At 45.2% G+C, this 12,157-nt stretch overlaps 1 protein-coding gene across 4 annotated transcripts in view; it reads right to left on the reverse strand.

Annotated features, from left to right (window-relative positions):
* Nucleotides 1-12,157, reverse strand: part of VPS35L (VPS35 endosomal protein sorting factor like) — an 83,307-nt gene that overhangs the window by 62,906 nt on the left and 8,244 nt on the right. For all 4 annotated transcript variants that reach the window (XM_081888876.1, XM_081888873.1, XM_081888875.1 and 1 more), the window contains exons 3-9: nt 11,615-11,779; nt 8,994-9,116; nt 8,184-8,208; nt 6,856-6,932; nt 5,195-5,323; nt 2,289-2,373; nt 41-100 (exon numbers count right to left, since the gene is read on the reverse strand). In XM_081888876.1, coding sequence (XP_081745002.1) covers nt 41-100; nt 2,289-2,373; nt 5,195-5,323; nt 6,856-6,932; nt 8,184-8,208; nt 8,994-9,116; nt 11,615-11,779 — 664 coding nt within the window. The remainder of the gene's footprint in view (nt 1-40; nt 101-2,288; nt 2,374-5,194; nt 5,324-6,855; nt 6,933-8,183; nt 8,209-8,993; nt 9,117-11,614; nt 11,780-12,157) is intronic.

A 12,157-nucleotide genomic window follows, 5' to 3' on the forward strand; every position in this document is an offset into this window, starting at 1 on the left:
ACACTAAATCTGCAAGTGAGTAGCACAGCAATAGTGTTACCTGGTAAGGAGCTGCGATTATCTGTGCACATGGAGAAGATTCTTTCATACACCAGCTTTCCTGCAAGGAAAAGGCTATTCATTCTTATGCATTTTAAGATACAAATTTAATGAACATAAACAGTAAGATAAAATTTATGGGCTAAAGAGAATACATCTAGTCTTCAACAAGACTTCTATTCTAAACCCAGATTGCAAATCACATTAAAAGCAAAATTTGGATGGAGAATTTTGAGAGGCCATTTGCACACAGCTCCAGTTTTCAACTTGCCAAATGCAACTGTTTCCTGTTACATTATACTGTCATCTAGTGGAGCCAAGTAGGCAACTTTAGTACTTCCTTTTGCACTTAAAACACCACTTCAAAGAAATGATTTGCCTCCCATTTTCACTGAACGCGACGTGGAAAGGAACATTTATTTTTCTCTGTATGTTTAGCAAAACTGACTGTAGGAAAACCTCTAAGCTGTTTACAAAACTGGAGGTTCCCCCACCCCTGATGTAGATCCACAATGTCACCCAGAATGGAGATAAACTCAGAGAAGGCAGGGCTCTCTCCCAGCCCTTCCGGGAGATGCTGGGGACTGAAGCGAAGACCTTCTGCATGCAAGTCAAGTGTTCTGTCCCTGAGCTACAAGCCCAATGTATTCCTGTAGACAAATGTGGGGTGTAATCCACTGGGAGCAGTCAAGTACAACATTCCTTGTAATGCTAGAGAAGACATGTGAGGGAATGTTTGGTCCGGCCAGTTGAAACTTCCTGTTCCTCCTGGTTGGAGCATCCTTCCTTTGCATGTGATAGAAGGTAGGCGTGACCTAACCTGTCCAGGTAACAAAAGGACGAGTCACGTAGCACACCTCTCTCTTTTTTACTTCCTTCTTTGTTTGACCAGCTTTTAGTTAGGACTGCTCTGCTAGCTCTCAGCTAGCAGAAGAACTGGAATTATTCCCCCATATGGGGTAGATCCACATGTACATATTTGTAACTGTCTGCCTTCCGGGATCCAACTGTGAACTGATGTAAGTAAACTTCTTTTATTGACCTTGAATAAGATTATGGCATCTTTATCTTTTTAAGAGGGATAGAAGGGAATTTACCAGGAACGTACAATTCAATCTGAAGACAGATTGAATTGTATAATAGTGAGAGGCTTACACAAGCCTGCAACCAGCTATCTCCTGTGCATGTAAAAAAGGGGAACGTAAACTCTGCTAAGTAAAGGAACTTGCTAGCGCAAGTTAGGAAGGATATTAATGCAGTGGTACCTCAGGATGCGAACAGGATCCGTTCCGGAGCCCTGTTCGCATCCTGAATAGAACGTAAGACATGACTGCACGTCTGTCCGGGTCGCGTTTCGCCGCTTCCACGCATGCGTGTGACGTTATTTTGACCGTCTGCACATGCACGAGCGGCAAAACCCAGAAGTAACGCGAAAATACTTATCCTGAAGCATATTTATCCCGAGGTATGACTATAAACGATATATCCTCTCATGCCACCCTGAACATTCCCACAATTAAGACTGTACAAAGGACAGAAAGAGAGCCCTTATTCCTGGAAAAAAATCTCTAAAATATTATTCAATTATGTTAATGTGCCGTTCCCAATGGCGGAGGCCCAATTGCAGTCTGAACTGAGAGTCAGCTCAGATTCAATGGTGTTAAGCACAGCTCAGCCTCAGTTGCCACAGATGGCATTCTAGTGACGGGGGAAGTGGCACATGAACAGCTCTGCTTCTATATCAGGGTATGATTGGTGTCAGGTACCCAAGGATGCAGCCAGGCATGCGATGAAACACCTTGAAATTAGGCTCAAGACATCTGCAGATGTGCTAACGCTACTTTTGGCTTGGATCCACAAAAACTATGATGAGAGGTTCCAAGGCAGATCATGTTGCTCAGGTCATGTTTGTTGAGTCCAGGAAAGAACATCTGGTACTCTCTTTTATCTAACTGAACAAAGACATTTCACGGGAGTGAGCAAGTTTCAGTCAGTCAAGACCTTTGAAAGGGAAACGTCCAGTGTTCCTTGGGGAGGGGCAGGAAAACCCACCACAAAATGCATTTCAAAGAAGATGATGCCACAAGCAAGGCAGGTCCTTGAAGCTTCGATGCAGCAGAAAGGCCGAATTATTTCATAGGCAACCTTCCAGGAGCCACAAACCAGTGCAAGATTTTTATTGTCTTCCATGTTTGCACTTACAAATTTCAATCTGAAAAAGGAGAGACGTTTGAGATGTCTGCACTTACCAAATGTGTCAAGTATGTCTGTTATTAAGACGAATTTGCTTGGATAAAACTGAATCACCGTTGTGTCTGAAAGAAGTTTAGAACACTAAAGAGGGAAAAGAGAAAAAAGAGATGACTAAGTTCACATAGCAAAGAAAATATCTACACAAGGAAATAATTTCGAAGTGCCAAAAAAGGGATTCAAAACAGCATGTGACTAAGGGAGAGGCTACAGCACAGCAATACGTGGTTTTGTATGCAGAAGTTACCAGGTTCAATCCCTGGAAAGGCCTATACTTTAGCTCTAAAAGAGGCGCTGCCAGTCAGAGTAGACTCTACTGAGCTAGATGGGGAAAATATATGATCTAGTAGTCTAAGGCTGCTTCCAATGAGCATTCTGAAAATCAAACAGCAAAAAGTTGCCCAAAACTTTTTGTTAGTGTTTTACTAACTTTCTTAAAACACGAAAGGAGTGGGCTTAGGAGGCTTCAGGGAGCTAGCTGTACAATTTGCTTCAGCAAGGTAGTGGTCTCATTTGCCTTCAGACCATATTGCAGGGCCGCTAGGTGTACAATTTGGCGTTACTACTAAAAAGGCCCTGTTACTGGTACTGCTTGTCTTACCTATGAACATTGGAAGCTGCCTTTATACAGTTAAAGCACTGGTCCATCTAGGTAAGGTAAAGATAAAGAACCCCTGGATGGTTAAGTCCAGTCAAAGGCGACCATGGGGTTGCGGTGCTCATCTCACTTTCAGGCTGAGGGAGCCGGCGTTTGTCCACAAACAGCTTTCTGGGTCATGTGGCCAACATGACTAAACCGTTTCTGGTGCAACGGAATACCGTGACAGAAAGCAGAGCGCACTGAAACACCATTTACCTTCCCACCACAGCAGTACCTAGTTATCTACTTGCACTGGCGTGCTTTCGAACTGCTAAGTTGGCAGGAGCTGCAATAGAGCAACGGGAGCTCACCTCATTGCAGGGATTCAAACTGCCGACCTTCTGATGGGCAAGCCCAAGAGGCTCAGTGTGTTAGACCACAGCGCCACCCGCATCCCTGGTCCATCTAGATCAGTGCTGTCAACACCGCTTGGGAGCAGGTTTCAGACAGGGGACACCCCTAGCCCTAGAGACGCCAGGGATTAAAACTGGGAACATCTGCATGCACAGCAGGTGCTCTGCCCCGAGCTACAATTCCTCCATAATATACTCCAGATATATAGATATACCAGATGTCATTTCTCCCTAATGGATAAGCAATCATAATTAAAACGGGGGACCAGGCCCCTCCAGGTTTTCACAACTGTTGGCCACCTCTGCACCCCCATGGAACTAAAAGCACACCCAAAGACCCTGCTCTGACCACCCTTCTGCTGCAACAACCAGGGACGAAGAATTAAACAAAAATTGGAATGACTGCCTTTCCAAGCATTCCTTCTCCTGACCACTTCTGCGTAGCTTAAGAGGCCCTTTCAATTCCACTCTGCCTCCTGTCCTAGAAGGTGCAATAGGCAGAGGTTGTTGTTGTTTAGTCGTTTAGTCATGTCCGACTCTTTGTGACCCCATGGACCAGAGCACGCCAGGCACTCCTGTCTTCCACTGCCTCCCGCAGTTTGGTCAGACTCATGTTTGTAGCTTCAAGAACACCGTCCAACCATCTCGTCCTCTGTCGTCCCCTTCTCCTTGTGCCCTCCATCTTTCCCAACATCAGGGTCTTTTCCAGGGAGTCTTCTCATGAGGTGGCTAAAGTATTGGAGCCTCAGCTTCAGGATCTGTCCTTCCAGTGAGCACTCAGGGCTGATTTCCTTAAGAATGGATCGGTTTGTTCTTCTTGCAGTCCATGGGACTCTCAAGAGTCTCCTGCAGCACCATAATTCAAAAGCATCAATTCTTCGGCAATCAGCCTTCTTTATGGTCCCGCTCTCACTTCCATACATCACTACTGGGAAAACCATAGCTTTAACTAAATGGACCTTTGTTGGCAAGGTGATGTCTCTGCATTTTAAGATGATGCTTTTAAAGATGCTTAGGCAGAGGAGGGGAGAGTAAAAGAGGCAAACAACCAGCAGACGGGTGGAAAGGAGCCAGGCAGGTCAGCTGGTAGTCACCCAGAGGCTGGCATCACAAATTAGCATCGTTGTGCATCTGCCGAGGCTCATTCACCAGCAGGGCAGCCAGTGCCAAGCCCCTGCTGCTGCTCCTTCCTGTGGCTGCTTGTTCACCTGCCTTCACCAAGGGGGTGAGCAGCGAGAAGGAGCAAGAACCTCCATTCGTTTTTGCCTTCTCCAGCTGCACACACAGCATACATTTAAAAAGCACATGATTTCCCCCCAAAAGAATCCTGGGAACTGTAGTTTACCTCTCACAGAGTTGCGATTCCCAGCACTCTTAACAAAATGCAGTTCCCAGGATTCTTTCGGAGTAGGCACGCATTGAAAATGCATGGTGTATATGCAGGCTTAAGTTTGGATGGCTCTGTGAACTGGGGCCCACGAGCGAGAACAAGCAAATGGCCAGTGGTACAACAGAGGTGGATTTAGGGCCACTGCCATTAGGGCACCTTCTCAAAGGCTGTAAGTGCTTCGGGGAAAGCGGCGTGGGGGCTTTGACAGGGTCCTAGAGTCCTCCTTCCCAAAGCTGGGCAAGCACTTTCTAGACTTTGGGAAGGAAGGAGGAGGGCTCAAGGATCCTGCCAGAGCCTCGCACCTCCTTCCCAAAGCCATATTACCCAGGGTAACACCATCAAGAAAGAGGTGGGTCTGGCTCAGAGAGAGGGGCATCTTGATCAAGCGCTAAGGGTCAGTGCTGCTCCCAGACGACCTTTTGGAACCCAACAGAATTAACAGCACCTTTAACACGCAATTTTCGCTATGCTTTAACCCCAATCATTTTGATGTGCAGAACACGCACAACATGTAACGCTAACCTGTATGACTATCTTTAGAGCTTTCACTTTTTGATCCGAGGCCCAAGCATCCTTCAAAGATTGATTGAGTTCTTCAATCCGGTTTGTATAATCTTGCTGAGTCAAGTTTAACAGCTCCTTTTGTGACCCCTGGAAAAAAGAAGAAGGAAGCAGTATGCAAAACAAGTGAATTTATATACGTATGAAAAACAAGGAAAGCTTCTTTTTTTCCAAGAGCTTCCTCCTCTCCCTTTGGCTTCTGCAGAGCTGCCAAGTGGTAGATTACATAACAAAACTATCATTGAAATTCAAGGGCAGCTGGATGCGTTTGGCTCTCCTTTGAAGCAGGCCAGCAGCATCCTCTGCAGTCAAAGAGCACCACCGGGTTGCCTGATTTACCCTCCGGCAGAATCTCTTGATATTTATATCGCTACAAATTGCAGGATCAATGCATCAAATGCTGTGCTTCTCAGGAAGCCGGTGTACTTTGGGAAGTAAGGTGTGGGAAGACTGATGTTATTACGCTTTCTTTCTTCCTTTTTCTTTTTAAAAAACTAGAAATCAGGCACTGGGCCACCGGAGGGCTCTGCTGCCGCTCTTGTTTTGAATAAATATTGTTAAAATCATGAAATGTGACCTGGAAATAAAGTGAACCAACAGAATCAAAGGGCTTCGGAGGAGGGGTCTTAAGGCAGGCGTAGGCAAACTCGGCCCTCCAGATGTTTTGGGACTACAACTCCAATCATCCCTAGCTAACAGGAGCAGTGGTCAGGGATGATGGGAACTGTAGTCTCAAAACATGTCCACGGAGGCGCAGGTCAATTCTGTGTCCAGGGCAGCTGTCTACCAGCTCCACCTGGTACGCAGGCTGAGACCCTACCTGCCCACGGACTGTCTCACCAGAATGCTGCATGCTTTAGTTATCTCTTGCATGGACTACTGCAAAGTGCTCTATGTGGGGCTACCTTTGAAGGTGACCCGGAAACTACAACTAATTCAGAATGCAGCAGCTAGACTGGTGACTGGGAGTGGCTGCCGAGACCATATAACACCGTTCTTGAAAGACCTACACTGGCTCCCAGTACGTTTCCGAGCACAATTCAAAGTGTTGGTGCTGACCTTTAAAGCCCTAAACAGCCTCGGTCCAGTATTCCTGAAGGAGCGTCTCCACCCCCATCGTTCTGAGGTCCAGTGCCGAGGGCCTTCTGACGGCTCCCTCGCTGCGAGAAGCTAAGTTACAGGGAACCAGGCAGAGGGCCTTCTCGGTAGTGGCACCGGCCCTGTGGAACACCCTCCCACCAGATGTCAAAGAGAAAAACAACCACAAGACTTTAGAAGACATCTGAAGGCAGCCCTGTTTAGGGAAGCTTTTAATGTTTAATTGGTTATTATATTTTAATGTTCTGTTGGAAGCCGCAGGGTATAAATAATAAATATATTATTATTATTATTATTATTATTATTATTATTATTATTATTATCTCAGCAACCAATTTTTAGATTACCATCCTTTCATGTATTTTGCCCTTGTTTTTTTTCCAGTCTGAAAACTGCTGCTGGCTTTATTGCTGCTTTTTTTCTCATTAGTCTATTTTGTTCCGTCTTGCGAGCTACCCTGAATATTTTATTTAAAAAGCAGGGTGGTGGGGTATAAACGTAGGGAAATGAAAGTGCTCGCTCACCTCTTCGAGATCATCCAGCTCTTCCAGCCTTGTCCGCACCTTCTCAGAAACTGCTGATCCAGGAGTTGTTGCTTTTCCTGAAGGGAATCACATCCTGGAATGCTTTAAACTGCAACAGAGCTCAGTCGGCAAAGCATGAGACTCTTAATCTCAGGGTCGTGGGTTGGAGCCCCACGTTGCACAAGAGACTCCTTCACTGCAGGGGGTTTGGACTAGATGACCTTTGTGGTCCCTTCCAACTCTACAAGCTTGTGACCCTACGAAACCATTCCCAAACAAGCCACTGAATAAATTTGGGAAGGAGGGATTCGTTGCTAATTTGGGGCTGATGTACAGGCAGTGACAGTTTTAGGTGCATCCCATATGTGCACGATTCTGAATAGAGCCAACCACAGATGTGAACCAAAAGGTCGCAAAAACAGGCAGAACAGGGCGGAGTGGGAGAGGAACAAGGAAGAATGAGGCGGCCTTGTGCAGGCCCCGCCGACACATGTGGGGCTCTGGAACATAACCCCCAGGCAAATCAAGCTACCTGTAACTAACAGGTAAAGGTAAAGGGACCCCTGACCATTAGGTCCAGTTGTGACCGACTCTGGGGTTGCGGCGCTCATCTCGCTTTATTGGCCTAGGGAGCCGGTGTACAGCTTCCGGGTTATGTGGCCAGAATGACTAAGCCGCTTCTGGCAAACCAGAGCAGCGCACGGAAATGCCATTTACCTTCCCGCCAGAGCGGTACCTATTTGTCTACTTGCACTTTGATGTTCTTTCGAACTGCTAGGTGGGCAGGAGCAGGGACCGATCAACGGGAGCTGACCCCGTCATGGGGATTTGAACCGCCAACCTTCTGAACAGCAAGTCCTAGGCTCTGTGGTTTAACCCACAGCGCCACTATATAATTCCTAAATCAGTGCTTCTCAAGCTATCTGATGTGATGGACTGGCAATTTTCTGCCCCAAAATACCAGGGACACATACCATGCTTGGTCCCTAAGGGATCCTACCCAACCTGGACTGTGGTGGAGTTGCTAGGGTCCTACAGTTGATTGCTCATGGACTGGTACCAGTCCACAGACCACCACTTGGAGCAGCACTAACCTAAATTACGTCTTTTAACGGGACGATGGCTATTGAAACTTCATGTTTCACAGTTAGATTATTGAGATATTTTGCACCTAATTTCCAGCTTTTCTCGTAACCATGCGCTGTGGAATATTTATGTGGCAATTTCAATATTCCTATAAGCAAGTAGGAAAATAGAAAACAATTCTGTGACATGTTTAAAACATTTCCCCCCCTTCCACAGAGCTACATATTAAAGTGACCACGTACCTTTTTCAGATCCCATACACAAGTTCTGCAATGAAACAAAACATGTGTTTTCAAAAGCAATAATTCCCAACAGCTGACAGGTGTAGTGGTATAACAAAAAGCCAGAACAATGTGAACCAATGATAGGTTGTAATTAAAAGTTGTTAAGAGTTCTTAAGAGTAGGATGCTAAACTTTTATTTTAAATATTCAGGGACTAAGAGGGATGTTGTGTTTAACATCCTGCCCGAGGAACAGTTCTGAGACTCTCAAGCTCAGGCAACACATTGTTTCAGATGTAAAAGTGTGGTTTTACGGTAACCATGATAAAAGACAGGGCATATGGGATGAAGGCTTTTGTCAGGGCAAAAGGTAAATATGGATGAGCTCTGGGTCATGTCTGTTCCTTTTAATGGGTCTGCTCTCTATATGATTATCACTGGATACAACCCTAAGTTCAGTAGTGCTGCTTTAGAATGCAATCCCAAACCCACTTACTGCCAAACTGAATCCAATGGGGCTTCCTTCTGAGTAGGCACGGTTACACTGCTATTTCCATGCCCATCCTACCCTCCCATGCACTAATTTTTAAGTGCCTTTAGGAATAAATATGTACAATTCAGAAGGATGCTATGCTGTTCTCTCAATGGCTTTAAAATGCACATTACAAACATCTGCTATGCTAAATCAAAATTTATTGTATGTGCTTGCACACCCAAAAAGACTGGACCTACTTTCCTACTTTGTTGATATTATTATCATTAATTGTTGTTGTTGTTGTTGCATTTATATCCCACCTTTCCTCTTGAAACATAACCGAACGTTCACTCACAATGGAAAGCTTTTCGTTTGTTGTGTACCGAGCAAGGATGTCAGCCCGTTTGCTCGACCAAGGCTCAAAGTCACTGCCAACAGCCGAGGAATCATCTTTATCCCGTTTCTTTCTGGCACTATCCTGTAGAGGAGAGAGAAGCGAGGCACAGAATCCTCCACGTAAATGAGATGTTTGGCCTCTGGCATGTTGTAAATTTCATCATTTAAAAATACCATATTTTTCAGAGCAAGGGTGGCATTCAGTTTACAGACACACCCGTGCTGGGCAGGGCCAGAGGCAAATGTGGGTAGAGCAAGAGATGCAAATTCTATCTTTGTGCAGTAGGCTGGCTCTTAAACACACTTGCACAGCCCTCTTTGTCCTCTAGGCAAGCGACAGACATTATCCTGGCTCAAGCACACACATTCCAGCCAGGCAAATGCACTCAGGGTGTTGCGCCTGCCCATTAGGGGAAATAGGAAGCCCTGAACATATATTTTTTAGATGTCCTTTTTATGCTGCGATTCGTAGAGACACCATTGATCCTTTGCTGAAGAGGCTCGCCGATCTTTCAGACAAGTCTAAACTTAATTCTCTTCTCTTAGGCAAAGATCACAAGACAACCTGGCTGGTAGCCAGATTCTGTGCCCCGATTTGTAGGCACATATCTTCCTCTAGAATAAAATAGCTTCTTAGGGAAAAGATAAAGTCGTCCTTTGGGGCGCCTCAGGGTCAATTTTTATGGTAGCCCAAATCTCAGTTGTACAGGTGTATGTATATATCTCAATTTTAACTCATGAGCTATTGCTGCAACTTGCTCTAATTGTATATTTTATCTTTATGAACGCTGTTTTTATTGTGCATTGTGAGCTGGTCTTTGACCGTAATAAATTATCTATCTATCACTCAGGGTGTGGAGCAGGGCCAGTAAGTGGGTGTGGCCAGGGAAGAGTTCCAAGGGCCAGATGGAGAGACCCAGAGGGCCATGTTTGGGCCCTGTGTCAGGGACTGGACTGAAGAGGAGGAGTGGTGGAGGTCGCGCCCCACTCTTTTGCCTGTAGCTTCCAGGGGAGAGGAAGGCAGCCTCAAATTACAACAGGGCTTTGAGGAAGATAACAGCTGAGACAGGAGAACAACAGAGTTATGCAGTGTTAGGAGAAGAAGGAGGAGGGGACAGAGCAGCTAGCTGACATGTCACTGGACAGTATAACCAAACCCCCTTCTCCCAAAATGTGATGTTCGTTAACGGTGCAAGAACAAAGGGCACAACCACAGTTGGCCACAGGAAGACGCCGTAGAAGCAGGTGTTGTTGTTAGAAGGGAAGAGAGGAGGAGCTCAGTGCGAGCAACTCCATCATGGAGGAATGATTGGATTTCTTTGTCTTTCACCATGATGACTGAATAAATCATAAGAACTTTCTTGTTTCCTCCCTGATTCTCGGTGCCATCAGGGGGGAGGGAGAGGATTCCTCCAGCCTGACACCCAGGATCAGAGGTTTCCCACCCCTGAACACGTATAACTAATGATACACATCCTAGCAACGCCTGCAGAAACACAGTCTATTATTTGTGCATCTGCTATTAGCAAAATGTTTCCTAAGCCACCTTTCAGGACATGAGAACCGGCAGAAGGCAGTATGCAACGGTGACACAGCCAGATGAACCTTCCTGCCTACCAAGAGCTTTGAAAGCACCTCTCTTGGTGGTGGCCAAGGCCTGCTTTGAGCCACCAGATGGCAAGCAGAACAAAGACATTCTCAGACATTTCCAGCTCACATTATGAAACAACCTTCTCCCAGCGTATGCTTTTTTGCTGGCAATTAAATATACTTTTGTTCGCTCAAGCATTTACTAAATTCTTAATTTCTTTTTCTGCTCAGTGATTCTCTGTCTGTTTCTAATTGTTTCCTGAATGCGTTTGATGTTGTGATGTACATCACCTTGATACCTGGTTCCAGAGCAGTATTGCGCATATATATATATATATATATATATATATATATTTGCTTTCGTAGCAAATATATATATATATATATATATATATATATATATATATATATATATATATATATATATATGTTTGCATATATATATATGTTTGCAACTAAATATGAAACAAAAAAGACACTATCAGTTAAACAAATATGCATATATACTAAGGTGGACAGTAGAATCTGATCTAAAGTGGAGCATTAAAAAAAATGCAACTTAAATAAAAAGCATACTGTTTCATAAAAATGAACAAAAACCTTTTTAAAACAAACAATGATGAAGGAACATGAAATAGATTCTGTAAGTTCAGGGCCACCACCAAAAAAGCCAAGTCCCTGGTTCAGAGCAAAGGAAGCGGTCTCATATTGTGTCAGGCCACTGGTTTATCTAGCTCAGAATGGCTGGGGAAACCCAGCCAGCTAGGCAGGGTATAAATAATAACCAGGGATTCAAGCAGGGGTTTTCCCCAGCCCAGCCCTGCTTGGAGACGCCAGGAATTGAACCTGGAACCTTCTGTAGCCAAGGCAGATGCTCTACCTCTGAGCTATGGCCCTTCCTCAAGCCATCATCATTCCATTACAGGCCACAGAGCAGAGCTGCAGGCAGGCAGGCTCACAAGGATCTAGTCAATGCGACAAGAATGTTACCGTAGTTGCAGTCAGCAGGGGATCTGCAGTTGCAGCAAACAACGACAAAGGATCAGTGCCGTCCAACACACTGCTCAGGGGATCCATCATTGAACTGGAAGAGGAGGAGGAAGTAGAGGAAGTGCTTCCTTTGCGGCCTAATTTCTTTGTCTTTGATTCCATTACCTGAGGAATACATAATAATAGTCAGAAGGAGCACCAGATACTAACAAGACTATTCTTTGCACATTTACTCAGCCTTGCTTATTTTAATAAGGCTTACTCCAAGATAAGCGTGCATACAAATGCAGCCGTAAACTGCTATCTTGCACCAAGGCTGTGCGACTGTACAACTGTCTACTCAGAAGCAAGTTCCACTGCGTTCAATAGGACTTACACCCAGATATGTGCATACAGAATTGCAGGCCGAAGCTGCAATCCTCTAAACTGAGTTTTGCATGCCTAAGTCCATTGCTTTAGGTAGGGGTAGTCAATGTGACGCTCTACCGATGTTAGTTACTACAATTCCCATCATCTCTGACCTTTCCCCATGCTGGCAAGGAC

This window comes from Podarcis melisellensis (assembly GCF_964234715.1).
Source record: "Podarcis melisellensis genome assembly, chromosome: 14".
NCBI classification, from domain to species: domain Eukaryota; kingdom Metazoa; phylum Chordata; class Lepidosauria; order Squamata; family Lacertidae; genus Podarcis; species Podarcis melisellensis.